This window comes from Haplochromis burtoni, unplaced genomic scaffold, assembly GCF_018398535.1.
Source record: "Haplochromis burtoni strain Fernald_Lab_line unplaced genomic scaffold, NCSU_Asbu1 Contig_142, whole genome shotgun sequence".
Taxonomy (NCBI): domain Eukaryota; kingdom Metazoa; phylum Chordata; class Actinopteri; order Cichliformes; family Cichlidae; genus Haplochromis; species Haplochromis burtoni.
In genome coordinates this window covers 1,302,108-1,322,011 of record NW_024582503.1, presented here as the reverse complement: position 1 = coordinate 1,322,011, position 19,904 = coordinate 1,302,108, and the positions used below count along the sequence as shown (strand labels likewise).

Sequence of the window (19,904 nt, the reverse complement as noted above, 5' to 3'; positions counted from 1 at the left end):
GGCTCTGGGCAATATTCTGCTGGGAAACTTTATCTGGATGTTACTTTTGCTTGTACCTAAACACATAACCCCCAGTTTCATTACAGAGGTACACCCTGACAGCTGTAGGGTGTCGACTTGGCCACCTTATTTCCCTGATCTCAGTCAGGCTGAGCATCTGTGGGATGGGCTGGAATAACATGTCAGATCCAAATTACAGGACTGGAAGGATCTGGTCTTAATGCTAGTGGTTGGTGGGTTTTAGTGTGTGGGGGTGTGTTTTAGCAGTCTACACATGCACATGGTCATGATGCAGTCTAATGGAATCAGTGAGATGTGAATAATCATCACAGGCGTCTCCATTATTCTGCACTGAACCAATCCAAAGTAATACTGAATTAATTTAATGGTGTTCTACTGGGAGCCCTGGACATCAGCAAAGACACAGTCATTGTTTCAGTAGCTGTGTACCAGGAGACGCTTGTTTTTCAAGGAAGAATATGTCACTTTTGTGCTTCTTTTAATGTATCTGTATTATAATAAATCTCTATTTAATCAGATTCAGGTTAGGTCATTGTGGAAGGTCATAGGCCCAAACCACTAATATACAATGTCTCCATCACTTCAGAGGACATTACTTTTACTGCCCCCCCAAAAAACCTCACCCTACTACAACCTTGGATCAAGTTTGCACCATAAAATTTAATGCTATGGTATAAAGACTTTGGTATTTAGCCTCCAAAGGGAAATAAGTCTTAAGAATGTGACTATGTAAACAGATTTATGTCCCCAGCAAAGGTAATATACACGCACCACTCCTGAAAACAGAGCTAATCAGGCTAATTAAGTGAAAACAACTGTGAGGGTGAGTAATGGGTGTGTAAGCTGAGCTGGAGTCTGAATCTCTGCTGTTTTGCAGCTAGACTGGTTAAATATTAAATGAATCACTTACCTGTAGGAGTCTGCAGAGACTTTCACTATTGTAGAAGTGCTTCTTGACAGACCGTTTTTCTAATTTTTTCAAGTTTGTTTTTCTGTTTTTAGCTGATAAATAAAATAATACCTGGTGATGTGCATGCATTTCAGTGAACGAAGGTTTGCTGAATTTACTTTGTTTGAAAGCGAAGAAAACGGAAGGCGTAAAAGTTCTGTCTCACTTCCTCACACTTGTTCGCACTGAGCTAAAGCAGCTCCTGACGCAGCACTATCCTCTCCGCTCTGTGCAGGCCCGCCTGTTGTAGAAATGGTTAGTTATTAAACTTATGAACTGGAACAAGAACACAGATAACGCTTGTAGGCTTCTGACTGGGAGACTGAGAAAATCCATTGACATTTGAAGTGGCCAAGAACCCTTTCAGGCGTGTAGTATTTATCTGGATGCATCAGCTTTGGTTGAAGAAAAGAAAATGTGTTTCAACGCATTTGAGATGGAGTATTGATATAATATATGAGTGTCATTTATTAGCACATGAACTAACATCTAGAGGCCTTCTGTCTTGTGTCTTTGCAAACCAAATCTCCAGACGTTTACGGAGATAAGAACGTTTCAGAGAATAATTTGATAAAACTTGAACTTAAATTCATTACAACAGCTGCACTCGAGCTGACAGTGCCAAGGTTTTGATTTTGAGAGATGGCTTCAGCACAGAGCAAAAAAAAGGAGCAGTCTCATATTTTATTTATTTTTATTTTATTTTTTTACATCGCTGAGCACAATTTGTTACAGTCACTGTTCCCATCTTCCCCCTGATCGTGTCACACTCGTACATTGATCTGCAGAGCACACAGGCTCCATGTTTGGACGGTCGTTTTCTAATGGTTTCCTTCAACAGTTGAATCAGCCGATTTTGTTCGGTACTGTAAGAATGATTAAATAATTAATAATTCTCAGTGGTCAAGTAAAGCCTGGGTAGTCAAGCTAATGGCACTCGACATCTTTGCACACAACAGGATATTTAACATAAGAACTCTTTTTAATTTTGCACTTATAATAAAGCTTGATTGGATGGGGGTGCTGGATTGTCTCCGACCCAGCGCTCTGACTACATTTTGTATTTGTCTCATTTTAGATTTGTGATTAGTTCATGTGTCATTCCTATTTAGCTTTTAGTTGAGGTTAAAGGCAGTCATTATTTATTGTTTCCTTGGTTTCTGTATTTGGGTTCTTATATCGTTCATCACGTGTTAGGCCTGTTAAACTTGTTGTCATGTCTAGTTTCAGTGTTTCCGGTTTTATTTTGAAGGAGTTGAGTGTTCTTGGTTCACTGTATTTAGTTTCACTTCCCCTGTCCTGTATTAGGCTCATGTCTTGCCTTTTGCCTTTTGTTTGCAGTTATTTTGCCAGTTCAATAAACGGCTCATTTTTGGTTATTCAAGTCACGTTTCACGTTTTGTTTCGTCTGCATTTGGGTCCACGTTTCACTCTACACGCAGCCGGCCCTGCTGATTGTGACAATTTTAATTCACCTGCAGTTCAATGCCCAACAAATTGCAAATTTTCATTTTCTGAAAGAATTTGAAAATGTTTTCTATTTGTCCCCCCAAAAAATGTTTGTTTCTATTAGTTTCATTTTCAGAAGCGCAGCGAAACGTTAGCCACTCTCAGGAGGCGAGAACAACTAGTCTCCCAACGAGCTCACGGAGAGCTTCAGCAGTCCTCGATGCGGCACTATCTAGCGCTCTCTGTGCCTGCATAGCCCTATTAATAAAAGCTGGCAGTGCTGCCCCGTGCTGCACTATGTTACTGCGTAATAATGTGTTTTGTCACAGCAAGGAATATGAATGGGTGTGTGTGTGGCTCAGTGGGGGAATAATGTAGCTTCCAGGGCCCTGTTGTAATATACGAGGGACCACAGAGAGTATCACAACTCTAAAGCATCAATTACCTCAGTCTCTCTCTCTCCCTCTCGCCCTCGCTCTGTTTCTTCCTGCAGTAAATACAATGTAACCTTGTCGTCAGCATCCCCTCCACCTCTGTTTCAATTTGACAATGAAAAATGCAGCTGCATTGAAGAGCGGCGACTGTGTGTTTGTGTGCGTAGCCATCTCTCTCATCTCTCGCTTTCATTTTGTTTATCGGCGCGCATGTGAGGTTTTGTTATCGACTAATAATTTTGGTTTTGTCTGAGAGAGGGATGCGGGTTGTTTTGGTATAGGCAATAATTTCAAATTGGTCTCATTCTTGATCTTGTGCGGATATATACGGTTGCCCCACATGACCCCCTCATCTCAGTCCTTTATCTGCCGGACACCAAGGAAATTTACAGCTGTGCATTTCCGTGTGTGTGTAAATCCCGAGGCTAATGTATTGAATCAGAATCACTCGCACACTCCAATTATTAATTTCTTTGGCCTGCCTGTTCATTTTATTCTCAGGGTGTTGTGAATTATGCAGCATTTATCAAGAAACAAAAGAATATTTTAATATTTTATGATCAAACACTGAATATTTTATAGTTAGACTATAACTGAAACTTGAAGCTTTTTTTCTTAAAAGTGGTTAAAAAAAAATCGGTACAGGTACTGCTCTCCAAAAAAAGAAACCAAAAAAACTAAATGGGACAATGGAAAATATGAATAAGTATGCAATACCATTATATCCAAATTAATTAAACTCTATATTAAATGTAATAATACAAAAACAGCCTATTTAATGTTGAAACTGACATTTTATGTGTTTTCAGCACGTATGCTCAATTTGAATGTCTTGACTTTCCTTCAAAGGAAAGTCAAGACAAAAGCAAAATAATAATAAAAATAAAGACTTGAAAAACTCTCTAGTTCTCTACAAAAAAAACCCCACATGGTGTATTAACTCAGAGCTAATTGGGTTAAATAGTGGCATTATTATAAGGGCGGAGGAGGGCGGTGCCCCATCAGTAAAACAGAGCAATCTAAATTTGCAGTTTGAGTATTTTATCTTGCACAGTATATGATATCTTTAAAAGATTAAATTAAAGCCAGTAATAAACAGCTGTGATCTTCAGGGCCTCAGACAGTGTTGTATTATAAACACAGCACAGTTCTGTCCTGGAAATCACTGCATGTGGTCAGGAGGACATCCTAAAGCCTGTCCGAGAACAGAGTTAATCACTGTCCACAAATGCAAGCTGAAACTCGATCATGCAGAGCAAAAAATGTATTGAAATAACATTTAGAAATGTTACTGTGCCTGAGCTAATTTCAGAGACTGAGGTAAAGTGGAAAACTGTCCTGTGGTTTCAAGTTTGAAAATGTTGAATTCTTCCTTGAAGTAAGGAATGTCTCATCCTACGAGCTAAAGAGGATGTGGACCATCTAGACTGCAAATTTAATATAATAATATAGTTTTGAGGAAAGGTTTGGCTTATGAAAGCAGGAGATCGCAGAACACATGTACAGCTTATGACAGCAGGGCTTGATAGTGAAACAGTACAGCTGCTAAACTGGACGTGTCACGCACATATTTTGGCATATTTACCATAAAAGAAACTCAGAAGTGTCGAGCAGCTGAAATCATTTTACTATAAAGCGAGAAATAAATGAGAAATTAGTCTCATTGCTTTTTTGAAAGAAAAGGTGATGCAGCGCACTTTTTATTTAACATTTAATATGTAGTGTTTGTGGATGTAGTGTTTAAATTATTGAATTATTATTTTTATTTACATTTTACATAGAGCCACGATACTTTCACAACATTTTTTTGCTATAATTATTTTTCTTTTGCAGTTTGCTGTACTAACTTCGTCTTTAATGTCAGCAATGGTTTCATCAGTCTTTGTGTTTTGTGCAGACGTGGAGGTTTGCCTCTCCGCTCCACGTGTTTCTTGAAGTTTGTCGATATCTGAGTGAAAGTTGCAGGGGAGGTATTATTGCAGATGTCATGGGAGAGTGCACATCAGGCAACATCTGAACGGCGGCACATCATTAATCATATGAGGCCTGTCCTCCGCGACCCCGTCCTGTAATTTGTAGAACCTTTAACAGTGTTAACTGTCCTGTTTTATGAGCCCTCCACTAATACTGAAGTGCGGAGATAAATCACCTCAGCACGCAGTCCGTGGCTGCATTTTGGAATTGGCTGTGTGTGCATTGACCTGCGGAGAGGCGGATGAAGGGGAAATGGGGCAGGAGATGGAGCGGCGGGGTCGACTGCTGATATGAAGACTGTCTGTGCCCAGAGGGTTAAAAGCTGGTCCGTTTTATAAATCAGATTTATGTCCGCTGCCGTCAAAGCATTGTTGAGCAAGATAGCAAATCCTCAGCTGTTCTGACCTTTAGTAGCACGTCTGTGCGTATTTTAATTATTATGAGACATTTATGGATAAAGACTTTCCTTGATATACTGTACGTGATTCGGCAGCTAAAACACATTTTAAAAATTCGCTGGGCTGCGATGGTGCAAAAAGAAGAAGAAAGAAATTAAATGAATTCACAATTTTAAAGAAAATCTGATTTTGAAGGCTGATTTAAGTCCTTTGGTTTCCTGCTCATATCAGGTCAGCAACAACCAAGATGACTGCATGGAAATACTACAAATGCATTTTCCTAATTATGATGAGATTCCTGCTGATGGACAATGATGCAACCTACACAAGCTGCCGATGACGTCACTGGCATTTATGAATCTGCGTTGTGCATTATGTGTTAATTACCGTTCAGTCATGTCACGTCTGATTTATGCATGGAGCAAGTGTCGTGTTCAGTCTCCAGGAAGTACTGGAGAATGTCTGTTGTTTAAAAAGATTTAATATGCTTCAGCAGTTGAAATTACAAGTTACAGCACTGGACCTCTCTGTGAAATCAGCCATCTGTCTTCACAGAAAGTATGACCCCGGATGGAGCCGTGCAGTTTTATACCCCAACAAAAACAAGTATTCTTCCGGAAGCGATGTGGTGGTCCGGCTGTTTCCCTACGAGTCTTCTCTCCGACCTCGTATCTGCTCCTTCCTGGAATAACAGAAACAGAAAAAGAAAACACCTCCCTGCGTAGCCTTGATTATAAATCTCTTACTGATTCTATTTATTTTCTAAGTTCGGGATATTCTGTTCAGACTCCCTTGGCCCAGTAAATATCATCCTGAGTGTTAGCTAGTTATGATGTGTAAGCATGCTGCGAAAAAACCTTCTGGACTCTACGTCAATCACAATATTTCAATTCAGTCATAGCACCACTGAATGAAGCTTCCGACCTTCAAAACATGGAGCTCCAACTCTTTAATGATTGCATCACAATGTGCATATAAAAAACAGCTTAAATAATTTTAATCCTAACACCAGCCGATAGAAACAAATAAAAAGCTGGGACATCTTTCCCTCCTGGGCCCTTGCTCTTTGTTGTAATTAGTTTTTTTCAGGGACAGATATCTGTGTTCCTCAAGTTCTTCCATTTACTTGTCCGTTCCTTCACATCCATTCCCACAGTTTTAACAAAATCACTCCATGATTATGCCGACATTCGTGAGTCCTTACATTAATGCTGTTATTATTTCTTATATTGAAATAAGTTGTCACTGGTAAATTCAAAACCTGGTGTAAAAAAGTAGCTGGACATTGACAGTGCTGAAAAGCTGCGCGACATGCCGTGTGGTGAAGGTTTTAGGCAGGTTAGCATCAGTTTGGACCGTAGGGTTTCAGATTTGTTAGTGGTTGCTACGTAGCTATGGCGTAGTTATGCCACTGAAGCATAAATCCTCAGTCAGTCTGTATTGCCACAGTAATTCAAACCCCTGTGTTTGTGTTTTTCTCAGGGAGTTCCCGGAGGTCCTGGCTCACCTGGTAGAGATGGTCCCCCAGGATCAAGGGTAAGATACTGACATGATGTTCAGCTTTGCTGGTTTGTGTTACGCTGCCTGATTTGTTGGTTGTTGGAAATGTAGAGTGTAGTGTACTGTCTAATGCATGCATTTGGTTAACTACAGTCTGAAATACAGTACATAGGTACATAGGGGTGGACGTTTTAATTTAATGGGGTGTAAAATACAATTCTGAAAGTGATCATCTAAATAAAAAAGGCACAATGGATGAGATCTGCAAAGATAAAACAGTAAAACAGCTGCATAATCACTCCGCTGTCATCACGAGAATATGCTCTAATACACTAAATAAGTTTTGAGGAAATATACATAGATTCATTAATATTCATGGCATTTCTTTGTAGTTTCTTTAATATGAAAATCAAAGTTTGCATTCAGTTAAATGAGTTAGATAAATAATACCATACAAAAGAAAGTGAAAACAGAGGCGTGTTTATTGAGAACGTTTTTTATGATCCATTTCCAGCTTTGCACAGCGCCTTAATGTCCAGCTGCATTTCTCTGTTTAGTTTTATGTGTCTTCATAAAACCATGCATGTCTTCCCCCAGTTGTTCAGAGCTACATCACCCTGGTTTCATGTACAGCATTCACAGTATATGAGATCCAGCACTTTTAGGGCTCTGTGATACCAGCTGGCCTGTAGTTGATGCTGACAGCGGGATCAGGCCTTACAATGCTCAACTGGACTGTAAATACCAAAACAGAAACATAGCCAGAGGGTAATGTATCAGCAAGCAGAAAAAAGGAGGTTTATTCCAAATATGTAACATAGTCATAGAAGCCTGTTGTCCTAGTCTGGCTCCTGGAGAGGTGAAAGTCTTGCACTTCATCCATCTGCTGTCTCTTTTTTGGCCCACACATGTCCAAGCACTCATCCCCTCAGTGGTAGTTGTCAGAAGATGTCTTGCATAGTTTTCAGGCTTGTCATGTGGTTTCCTTGAGGATGCTTGCACGTTGGCCAGAGTTTCTTCTCACAGTGCCAGAGAGGTTTGGAGTTCATGAACTTTTAGAAGGAAAACAACCAACTTACATTATAATTTGGTTTAATTAAATCAGTCAGTGACATCTTTGTAAACTTAAAACTTTTTTTTACTTAATCTTTTTGCCACCTGAATTTAAATACAGTATTGAGAAAGTTCAGATTTGATTATCAGAAATTTTCTACAGAGTCAAACTGAATTCACAGTGAAGTTTCCACAAATTGTACAACTCGTGCTGACTTAAAGTTGTGTTACACTCAGTACTTACTTATGTAGCACATGACTTTTAAGATTTGTAATGTTGTCTCAAAGCAACATCACACTGTGTACTACTAGAAATGCCACTTTCACCAAAAACATTTATTAAGATCTGCAAGCATTTGTGCCTTTGGCCTTATGTTTTTGTTACACTTTCGCATGAATACAATAAATACTGTGGAAAAAATCTCGAGCCGTCCCTCATTCTTTATTTCTTGCTAGGAAAATGTGAAATGTATTGAAATGTGCAAATGTACATGGATATACAGTATATAAGGCAAAAAAAAGAGTTTGTATAAGTCTAACAAGCTTGATAGTCAGTATTTTGCTATGATCACTATTATTCCTCAATAAAGCCTGAACTCTCTTAGGCAAACTATCTTTCTACATGTCATTTAGTGAAATAAGTATTTGATCCCCTACAATCCAGCCCTAATTATGGCTCTCCAAGATTGATTGTAATGTGGCCACAGCCAATTACAGACACTTCTGATCTCAACTCTTTGTATATACAGGGAGTGCAGAATTATTAGGCAAGTTGTATTTTTGAGGAATAATTTTATTATTGAACAACAACCATGTTCTCAATGAACCCAAAAAACTCATTAATATCAAAGCTGAATGTTTTTGGAAGTAGTTTTTAGTTTGTTTTTAGTTTTAGCTATTTTAGGGGGATATCTGTGTGTGCAGGTGACTATTACTGTGCATAATTATTAGGCAACTTAACAAAAAACAAATATATACCCATTTCAATTATTTATTTTTACCAGTGAAACCAATATAACATCTCCACATTCACAAATATACATTTCTGACATTCAAAAACAAAACAAAAACAAATCAGCGACCAATATAGCCACCTTTCTTTGCAAGGACACTCAAAAGCCTGCCATCCATGGATTCTGTCAGTGTTTTGATCTGTTCACCATCAACATTGCGTGCAGCAGCAACCACAGCCTCCCAGACACTGTTCAGAGAGGTGTACTGTTTTCCCTCCTTGTAAATCTCACATTTGATGATGGACCACAGGTTCTCAATGGGGTTCAGATCAGGTGAACAAGGAGGCCATGTCATTAGTTTTTCTTCTTTTATACCCTTTCTTGCCAGCCACGCTGTGGAGTACTTGGACGCGTGTGATGGAGCATTGTCCTGCATGAAAATCATGTTTTTCTTGAAGGATGCAGACTTCTTCCTGTACCACTGCTTGAAGAAGGTGTCTTCCAGAAACTGGCAGTAGGACTGGGAGTTGAGCTTGACTCCATCCTCAACCCGAAAAGGCCCCACAAGCTCATCTTTGATGATACCAGCCCAAACCAGTACTCCACCTCCACCTTGCTGGCGTCTGAGTCGGACTGGAGCTCTCTGCCCTTTACCAATCCAGCCACGGGCCCATCCATCTGGCCCATCAAGACTCACTCTCATTTCATCAGTCCATAAAACCTTAGAAAAACCAGTCTTGAGATATTTCTTGGCCCAGTCTTGACGTTTCAGCTTGTGTGTCTTGTTCAGTGGTGGTCGTCTTTCAGCCTTTCTTACCTTGGCCATGTCTCTGAGTATTGCACACCTTGTGCTTTTGGGCACTCCAGTGATGTTGCAGCTCTGAAATATGGCCAAACTGGTGGCAAGTGGCATCTTGGCAGCTGCACGCTTGACTTTTCTCAGTTCATGGGCAGTTATTTTGCGCCTTGGTTTTTCCACACGCTTCTTGCGACCCTGTTGACTATTTTGAATGAAACGCTTGATTGTTGATGATCACGCTTCAGAAGCTTTGCAATTTTGAGACTGCTGCATCCCTCTGCAAGATATCTCACTATTTTTGACTTTTCTGAGCCTGTCAAGTCCTTCTTTTGACCCATTTTGCCAAAGGAAAGGAGTTGCCTAATAATTATGCACACCTGATATAGGGTGTTGATGTCATTAGACCACACCCCTTCTCATTACAGAGATTGCACATCACCTAATATGCTTAATTGGTAGTAGGCTTTCGAGCCTATACAGCTTGGAGTAAGACAACATGCATGAAGAGGATGATGTGGACAAAATACTCATTTGCCTAATAATTCTGCACTCCCTGTAAAGCACACGTGTGGAATGGACAAGACCAAAGAGCTGTCATGAAAACAATTGTAGAAGCGATTGTGGAAACATTATGCTTTGAAGCTGTTTTTCTGTTAAGGGAACAGGACAACCTCACAGCACTGAAGGGCTAAAGGACGGGGCCATGTACTGTAAAAATCTTAGATGGGAACCTCTTTCTGTTTGCTAGAACAGTGAAGATGAGTCATGGATTGGTCTTACACCATGACAGTAACTCAAAACATACCACCAAGGCAACAACTGGCCTAGCCAGTCCCCAGACCTCCATCCTATTAAATAAAATCTGTGGAGGGAGCTGAAGCTTTGAGTTGCCAAGCAGCAGCCAAGAAACCTAAAGGACTTTGAGGGTTTCTGTGAGGAGTAGTAGGCCAAAATCCTTCCTGAGATCTGTGTAAACCTGGTAACCAACTAAAAGAAATGTCTTACCACTGTGTTTGCCAACAAAGGTTTCTACTTTGGTATCAAATACTTATTTTATTAACATATATGCAAATCAGTTTATAATTTTATTGTGTCCATTAAACAGTGAAACTACCATAAAGCCATGAAGCCTGTTCATTTTCCCTACTGTAATGATGACTACTTGAGACAAAAATTGTAAATTTAGATTCATCGGTCCATAAAACCTGTTTCCACCGATTTTCAGTCCAATACTTGTGTAATTTGGCATACCTTAGCCTTTTCCTGTTTCCTCTCTCCTTCTTGACAGCCATCCTTCCATCGAGACCATTTTGATGAGGATTTGATGAACAGTAGATGGATGAATTGAAGGCCAGATGCATCCTCAGATTATTTATTTATTTTTAATTTTTTAAGGACTTCGAGATACTGTTCATCTGCTGTAGATAGTTTTTTAGGCTTGCCAGTTCTTCTGTCCACCACGTCTCCAGTTCCCTCAATTTTTGTTTTTTAGGACACATATGCACACCATCCTGATTATATGTCAGTTTTTAGGTAATAGGTCTATGGGAATTATCTCTTTGGTGCAAAATTGGTGCATATTTTATGGCCACTGAACTGTGTCATCTTGTTTGCTTTTTGTAGATTCAACTAAAGAAATTAGAAAGGGGTAGCTCAAGACTTTTGCACAGTACTGTAAGCACCTAAACAGTGTAAAAGCACCTAGTATCTGCATCATCAGCTGATGATGTGCCCGTTCTCTTTCCCTCTTTCCACTGCGTAGCCACTCTGGTGGTATTTGTTCACTATGAGTGCACCATACGGATACTTGTAGAGCACCTCACGTAGCAGTACTGGATTGTGTGAAGGCTCTTAAGCACTTAACTTGTGTGTAAGAAAGAACGTGATTTGAGAAACACAGCAAGTGTATCTGTCAGACTGTGCAGCAAATACGGTATAATAATGCGGGCATTTAGTAAAAGAGTCCAGGAAACTGTTGCAGGATCAGTAGCAGCACTTCTCAGCTGTCTTAGTACACTTAAGCCAGTGAACTTAATGCTGACAGGGATTTGTTCTTTTTTTTCCTATTTCTTTTTTTTTTGGACTCAGTTCTTTAATACTTTTAAAATATTAATGCTCAGTTTGATACCACTTGACAGACTAATGTACATCATTTATATTAGAGTGTGCGCCATATTGTAATATTTTTAAACGTTAAAGGCTCTGCAGAGCTGCTACAAATGTGGATCGAGAGTTGGCTTGTGTGTTCAAACGCTACGCTACAGACTGCATCCAACAACACTCTGACTGTAATGGAAAGATTTACAATCCAAAACACTGAGTCAGAATACGCTTGGTTTTTCACAGCTGACATTTTGGCTCATAGTAAAAGAAAAAACTGAAAAATTGCTGTTAACATAAATCATAAGAGTAAGCTAGCTAGCGAGCAAGAGCAACGCAAAGAAAGTAACACTGAAACTAAAGCAGCTGTGCTTCCAACGTATGTTTACTCAAAATGTCTTTACATCATCACCTCAACCTGCTAATTAGTGAAGTACAGTATTTAACTAATTGATGTCATAGTTGCCCTAAATTAACAGCATTATTAATTACTAGAATGTTTTTTCTGTTTCTGTAATGATCAGTATGTGCAAGCTCATTAATCAAAATAATAATTTTAATGCTATAATATAATTATTGTTGTCATCCATGAATATTCAAATTGACTGCTTTACAAAACGGCAGATAGATTAAATAATAAAGCACATTATTATTATTTTTATTAAGATTTCAAATGAAAATCTTTACTTGCAGCTGAATATTATGCTTGATTAATTTCTGACTTCTCAGAGAACTCCAGTATGCCAGCTCAAATGTGGCTATAACAACATGAATTCAGGAATTTTTTTGTTTTAAAAGGTTTTTGACAGGTTTCTAAAATAACATAACATAATACTGTATATAAAGTTTTCTGAAGCTTCTTAACTAAGCGTATTTGCACTAAAAACAGATTATGAAACAGTTCAGGATTATAGCTGAAGCAATATATTGAATAATTTCCATCTACAGCTTTTTTCCTCTACAACTACCTACAGATGCTAGGTGTAAGTTCAAAAGGGCAGCTTTTACTTGAGGGGTTTAGTCTGCGAGCGACTGGTCCAACACAGCTAACAAAATGAGAATGAGTGTCAGAAACAAAGCCAGACACACAGGCCGATTGACACAATAAAGGACACTTGACACATTGCTCTAACGCTGTCTGGCAGAGGAAGATGGAAACAGCTTGAATACACTGAGGGGGGGCAATTAAACACAGGTGCAGCTCATTAGGGTGGAGCGCACAATCACAAAGGTAGGAAATGCACCAGAGCTGGAGGTATCTGAAACAACAGACACGGGGAGGTACAAAATCTAACAGGAAATTACAGATATAATCAACAGTTAAAAACATAATTTTGGAGCCCTGGTGGGACATCGCAATCACCAGCCTGCACTGTATCATACACTCAAGGAATACCGTGTTTACCAACCTAATTATTGAGTGTAATCGTGTTCAATTACTTTTCAGGAAGCAATTTTAGCTGCTCTCGATTGGAGAGGCGTCCCCTCTGCGCCACTGTGCATGACTGACCTCCCACATTAATATTTCATCAACATGCTACAGATCTGCCGTGAATTTTATGTTTTTAAAAATAACCCACAGTGCACTGGTGTGTAAACTCGCAAATTGTTAATGAGAATTCAGTTTCCATGCAAATAGAGAAAATATCTCTAATCAGTGCTTTAATTGCTGTGGAATTAAATCCAGCAGTGCTCTCAGGCTGAATGCATCCAAAGAAGGAGGGAATAGAGCTAAATATCAGTTCATCAGATGTTATCGATGCAACAGCAATCTCTGATATCAACAGTCATTTAACTGCAATATAGAAAGGAAGCTTTTACCAATTGAGCAGTAATTAGAGAAACTTAATAGCCATTCACAATGCATGTGGTACTTTTGGGATTAGCAATAAATGGGGATTTACACCAGCCTGTATCATCCAGTGTGTACAATGCCAGCTAGGGAAAGCAGATGATTCTTTCCTGATACAGTAAAACTGTATCAGTATCACTCTCCTCCTATGGGCATACACACAGTACAGAAGTCTTTAAGAGGTGTATATAAGCCAAAGATAGCCTGGCTTGGAGAAAAAACAAACACAAGTCTGCCTAAAAGTGGACTGCTGCCAGTTAGATCAGATGAAACAACAGCAACTGTCTCCGAGGTACTTTATTTGTTCGTAATATCACAGAGAAATGGATCAAGCAAAGCTATAAATCTTTATTTTGTCAAAGTTTCCCAACTCAGGAGAAAACTAAGTTGATCCAAGTTTTCCCCAAGATCCAGGCTCATGAAACCCTGATGAAATTCTTGTGAGGGCCATCACTTTGGCTCGCACATTTATTATTTGGGATCTACCGGTGACTTATAAATTATCCAACACTGCGACGCTACAGTTCTCACCCGTCTGTGTCCTCGCAGGACTTTGCATAGAAAGTTTAAAATTAATACAAAGACTTTTTAATAGAGGTTACAAAAACAGAGCCTGTGCACTGTTGATGGATATTATGCTGCAGTTAGATTAGGCTCCCCACAGTTTCTCAGACTATAGCCCTTAAACCTGCAGCTGCTCTGATTCTGAAATGCAACAGCAGTGATACATTTTCATGAGCCTGACCTCTGTGAGAAAAGGCCGGAGACTGAATTTCTTATTTGAACCTCAGAGACAGAAAAGGAAAAATCAGGATTGCACTATAGCTGTAACTGATGATGTTTGTGTGTACATTAGACATTATATTAGTGCTGGATGGATACATCCGTACTATACTTGCATTAATGAAACATTTTGTGTGATTAAATGGTGAGTATTTAGTGCGACTGCTGGCGGACTTCTGCCCAGGACCTCAGCAGATTTGCTTCACAAAGATTTGAATTCTTGTTGCTCCTCATTCGCTTCTGCTCAGACTGAAAGGATTTCAAAGTAAAATGTATTCGACATTTTAAGGCATGACTACTGGGAGGATCTGAGGCCCTCTCCAGAGTCCCATTAGTGGGTTGACGAGTGTTTACTGTGTGACACCAGAGTAACTCTCGCTGAAGAGTTTTCAGATGTCTCATAGCAGCTCAGCTATTTCAGAGAAACTCCGGCATATCTTGTTGTGCAATAAGTGCAGATTTTGTTGTGCTGTCACAAACTGCTTATATTTATTTGAAAGGATGACAGTTTAACTTTGGTGACAGTAGGATGTAGCCCCACTGGGGAGTCTTCATTTGTGTCATACTCTCCATGTTTATGTCGCTTTGTTGTTATTAATGGATGGCTTCCCCTCACAAAGGTTAATCTGAGTCTGTTAAGACTGAAGGGGACTCAGTGTTTAACCACAAAGTACATCCAAACTGGAATGAAAGGATTAGCTTAACCTGAGGTTAACCTGTTCTCCAGAACACTACGATGCCGTGTTCAGCGTCCAAACTGTGTATTAATAACAGGGAATTTGTTCAATTCGAATTACAACTATATTTTGACCTAAAACAAGTCCACCATCATGTCATTTAAAATCATGTTATTATATGTGGGCATTCAGAAAATTGGCCTACACAATTTCAGTGTGCTTCTGATGTAAAAACTGTGCTTTTGAAAAAGAATCACCGCATAGTACATAAATGTATCATGCATGAAGTGGTAGAGGTGCATTTAAAATCACAATAACAATCACCTAAAGGTTTTATAAGGTAAAGATCCTGCAGCTATAAGCGAGCACTTGGTAACAGTGGGAAGAAAAAACTCCCTTTTCACAGGAAGAAACCACCAGCAGAACCAGGCTCAGGGAGGGGCGGGGCCATCTGTCAGGACCGGTTGGCGGTAAGGGGTGAGGATAGACAAAAGACGCAGTGTTGAAGTGAGTCAGGGATGAATAATAACTTATGATTAAATGCAGAGCGGTGTGTAAAAGTAAAAGAGAGTGAAAAATAATAAAACTGTGTTTTGTATAAAATGAAAGTAGATTTGATTTGGTGTGTGCAGTCACCACCAGCAGAAGCTGCAGATGCAACAGCGTTTGGGTTCCCGGAGAAGCCCACAGGAATTAAAAGAGTGCAGCCGACTTTAATAAATGTACTGTATTTCACTCATGCAGGGTCTGCCAGGTAATACTGGACCACAGGGGCAACGAGGACCCCCAGGACCAGTTGTAAGTCTGTTTTCTTATTAGTTCCACTGTGATTTTGTGTGAAAAAATCACTTGATCCCTCAGCTTTCAGCCATCTTTGTTCTCCATCTGCACCTTTTTCAGGGAGCACCAGGAGCACCAGGAGCTCCAGGACCAGGTGGGCCAACAGGGCCACAAGGGGATCAAGGAGTTCCTGTGAGTGAAAATGTTTTTTTTGTTTGTTTGTTTTTCGGTTTTGTTTTTTTGTTGTTGTTAAGATTAGTATGATACTGCATTTATCTGAGGACTTTGCAATGAAATATTATGACATGATGCGCTGTGTATGCTAAGAAAACACCTTATTGTCTGACCAGAACCATATTAACCAACCTTCACATAAACCTACCTACACAAAGTTTAGGAACTGTAAATACACATTTTGGTTTTTTTCCTCATATTCAGATGTAATTAGTCCTTGAGGAAGTCTTGTTCTCTTCCACTTTATATTTCCCTTTTCCTCCACTTTTGAGCAGTAATCAAACTAACATCACAACCTCTGCCAAGGAGGTCATGTTTTTGGTAGTGTGTGCATATGGGTCATGTTAACATGTTAACAAGAATTCATCTTACATCCACCAAGGTGCTTAAGGTCAACTTAATGATTTACTGGTCGCAAATTGAGAAGCCTTAAAACTTTTATTTTAGCTTTAATATCCGAAGTACAGTAAGTCAGACTTGTTTAGCCCTTTAAAAGAATTTGTGCAGGAAACATAATTTTAGATGAGGATGCTGAGGAGATGGTGTGGGGATCCATGCTTTGTGTAATGCTAACAGGAACAGATGATACTGTGGAGTCCTGTGACAGCTAATCTAGTCTTGGGTCAGCTTTGCAGGCCAGCAGCAAGTTTGGCTCAGACAGTAGGGCTATAAATCACTTCCTCTCTCCTCAACATATACCCAAAAACAGTGAGAGATCACATCTGGCAATTCTACGAGATACAGAAGGAGGGGGGGTAGCAAACACTTTATGAATGTACAAACATGCATCCATTGAATGAATGGAAAAACATTTCCCTTCCTGGCGTTTTATTCAACTTTGAGTTTCAAACTTTATCTCAACTAGAAATTACTGATTCAGTGTCTGTTCTGCCCCCTGCAACCTTTCACCAGTGCTGCAGGAGAATATTTTTCTTCTTAAACAAGTTGTTTAAAATAGCAGACAGTTAATTCTGGAGGGAAATTTACCACTTTGCTTCAGAAGTGAGTCCTAGAGTACTCTACCTGTTTGTCTGAGGTAGAACCTGGTACATCTATCCCACTACTCTGACAAATTAGATAAGAGACAGTTTCTTGAGCACAGAGTGAGCATAGAGTTTAAAAATGCAGAGAAGAAGGTCATTCTGCACTTTCTATAAATTCTTGCCTCGAGCATCTAATGTGAAACCCAAACTGTTCTGTTAGGGAAGACATGGTGCATCTGGAAATGCTATGTGCCATCTGTAAATATAGGGATTTATGAAGCTTTTTAATAGAGACTTAGAACAAAACATATGCATGGAGGTCTTTGGAAGGGAGAAGACTGAGTGAGAATCTAAATATGCTTTACTCCTTGATTGACTTGCATATTTGCCAAATCTCATTCTGGTTGTCAGTAGATGTTGAAACACGTCGTAGCTCTCGCCAACGTCCTGAGTTTGTGGGACTGAGACCAGATACAGTTTCTGGATGTGGTTTCCAGCTAGTCAACCACCTGAGGGGTTGACTAGCTGGCATTTGCCAGTTATGAAAAGGAAAAAAAGGAACAAACCTAGTGGCTGTTTTATGAGTCCACATTTGAAGTCTTCGCAAGTGGACTTTCCTTCTCAGATAAAATGGGAAATATTTTGAGTGAAAAAACACCAACTCTGCACTTTGGAAAGACTCTTTGTATACAAGACATGATGGAAAGACACTTTTGATTGAGTCATAAAAGAAATTTGATTTATACCAGAGCTGTACTTCTGTCTTTCTTGTGCTCTTTGGCACCTGATGAGATAGTTGACATTTATGTGCCCAGGAAGATTCAGAACCTCCAAACAGGCACGCAGCGGAGGTCCAGGAAGAGACTTTTATTGTTCAGACCTGCACTCCAATTCAGCCACTGTGTCAAATGTTGGCAAAGCCTTTTTATCATCTGTGGTATAATATGCATATAATATCCCAGGCCAGCATGCATGCATTTTCTCTATCCCTCTCAGCTCAGCCTCCCTCACACACACAAACGCAGCCTGTCAGTTGGTGGTCAAGGACACGTTTTCCCAAGATAAACAAAACTCTATTCAAAAGCTGCAGCAGCATCAAACTTATATTTATTGTATCAGCTCACGGTTCACGCGGCCAGGAAATCTTTGTCTTTTATTTGCCTCTGATATGCAAGCTTGGCAGGTATTTCAGAGTATGCGCGTACCGTGTTCAGATATGCATCTCTGTGCTTTACAGTGTTGACATTGGAGGAAAGCAAGCCCATCCAAGACACAGATGATGCCCTCTGTTTGTGAGCACTCTAACTTTGGAGCTCATGAGTGTTATGGAAAGAAAACAAAGACTCTGGGCTCATTTTGTCATATTTTAGATGTATTTAGTTGTACTAGCTGTTATATCAGAGATGAAAAGAGATGAAGAGATGGGGCTTGATAAGATGGGGACAGAAAAAGAGATGGCTATGTGTGAGCATTCAGCCCTGTTGACTGTTTATTCTCCTCATGTGCTTTTATGTTCCAGGGTCCTGCTGGTACCAAAGGCGATAAAGGAGAAAGAGTAAGTCTTTCCACTGTTTTGCAGCTCTTTAGAGCAAATCTTGTTTTACTGGTTTTATTTTGCTGTGGAAATACAGTTATTTTTGCTGAAGTAAAACTTCTAACAATTACTCACTAATACCTCCCGCCCATGTTGTGGAGAAACCGCAGCGTACCGCAGCACGCAGTTACCATTTCCTGTTAGTCTTTTTGCACAAACGTTCACTCTATTCCTCTTGCTCTCCCTCAGCCTCGTTTAAGGCGCACCAAATCAAATCAGTGTTCATGGTCCAAATTTGCAGCAGTGCAGGGTCTGTATTTCTGCTGACACAGGAAAGAGGCCGTCACCGCCAAGGGCTTGAGAGACACGCAACTTGCCAGCTTGAATCGAACCTGTAATTCCTGTTTCTGCTTCATTTTAAGCAACTGTTGGGGACATTTGTACCTTGCTGCAGTTAATTTCAGTACAACGTGACATGAAAGGCTGGGAGAAAACGTGCGAGAGGATTTTTTTTCTTAGTGTATATTTGGGTGAGGTGGCCCAGTTGTGATGGTAGGAAAGCTCTAGTGAATTGTGTAACTCTTAAACAATACATTTTTAATGCAATGTTATTTTTAATGTGTATTCTTGCTCTTATATAAACAAACACCTGATGCTCATAGTCAAAGAGACAGAGGTTCAGATAATCTGACATTAAGGGGCAAATTTAGTAAGCAGGACAAATTAGCAAAGATGCACTCAGTCGAGTGCAAGGTAGCCAGTCCACTTCAATAATGATCCGCGTTTTATTGAAAGCAGCACACACTTCAGTAACAAAAACAAGCAGACCTGCTCATCGGCGGTGTATGTTTGCACAGCTGTTCTCTGGTTAAATCCGACAGCACAGGTGGAGCATCAGAATAACAGCTGACCAGCACGATATGTGAAAAAAGACAAAGAAATATTGTCCGATTTCCATCATTCGCAAGTACTGCAATTGATGCAGGTATTAATTAAAGTAATATTACATATTCTAAGATAAAGACAATAATCTACACATTTCAGATCTCTGTGAGTCCTGTTGAATGCTGCATTTGGTACATAAAAGCTCTGATATTAGCTTAAAAACTACATGAAAGTTACGCTCTGTGTGTGTTTGTAATGAGATTTCCCTTCCTGAGTTCTGATCTGTTTCATTAAAATACTTGTTTTTTGAGGACTCGAAATATGGGACCATGCTCATAGCCCTGAGCCATCTACCAGTGGCAATTACACATGAATCCTGCTCGTCCATATAAATGAGACATGCTTCTATTCTCTGTGAAATTTGATGACATTTGTGGTAAATTACAAGCTACAAACCTTTTAAATACTTTCCTCTCTAAATTTTTGCTCGGCAACACTGACACAGTGCCTCTTAAGTAACTACTGACAGCCACTTTTTAAACAAAA

The 19,904-nt window shown here is 39.7% G+C and overlaps 1 protein-coding gene across 1 annotated transcript in view; it reads left to right on the top strand.

Moving 5' to 3' along the window:
* col14a1a (collagen, type XIV, alpha 1a) overlaps positions 1–19,904 on the top strand; it is a 150,466-nt gene that overhangs the window by 118,243 nt on the left and 12,319 nt on the right. The window contains exons 40-43 of the mRNA XM_042224578.1: positions 6,708–6,761; positions 15,687–15,740; positions 15,843–15,914; positions 18,459–18,494. Coding sequence (XP_042080512.1) covers positions 6,708–6,761; positions 15,687–15,740; positions 15,843–15,914; positions 18,459–18,494 — 216 coding nt within the window. The remainder of the gene's footprint in view (positions 1–6,707; positions 6,762–15,686; positions 15,741–15,842; positions 15,915–18,458; positions 18,495–19,904) is intronic.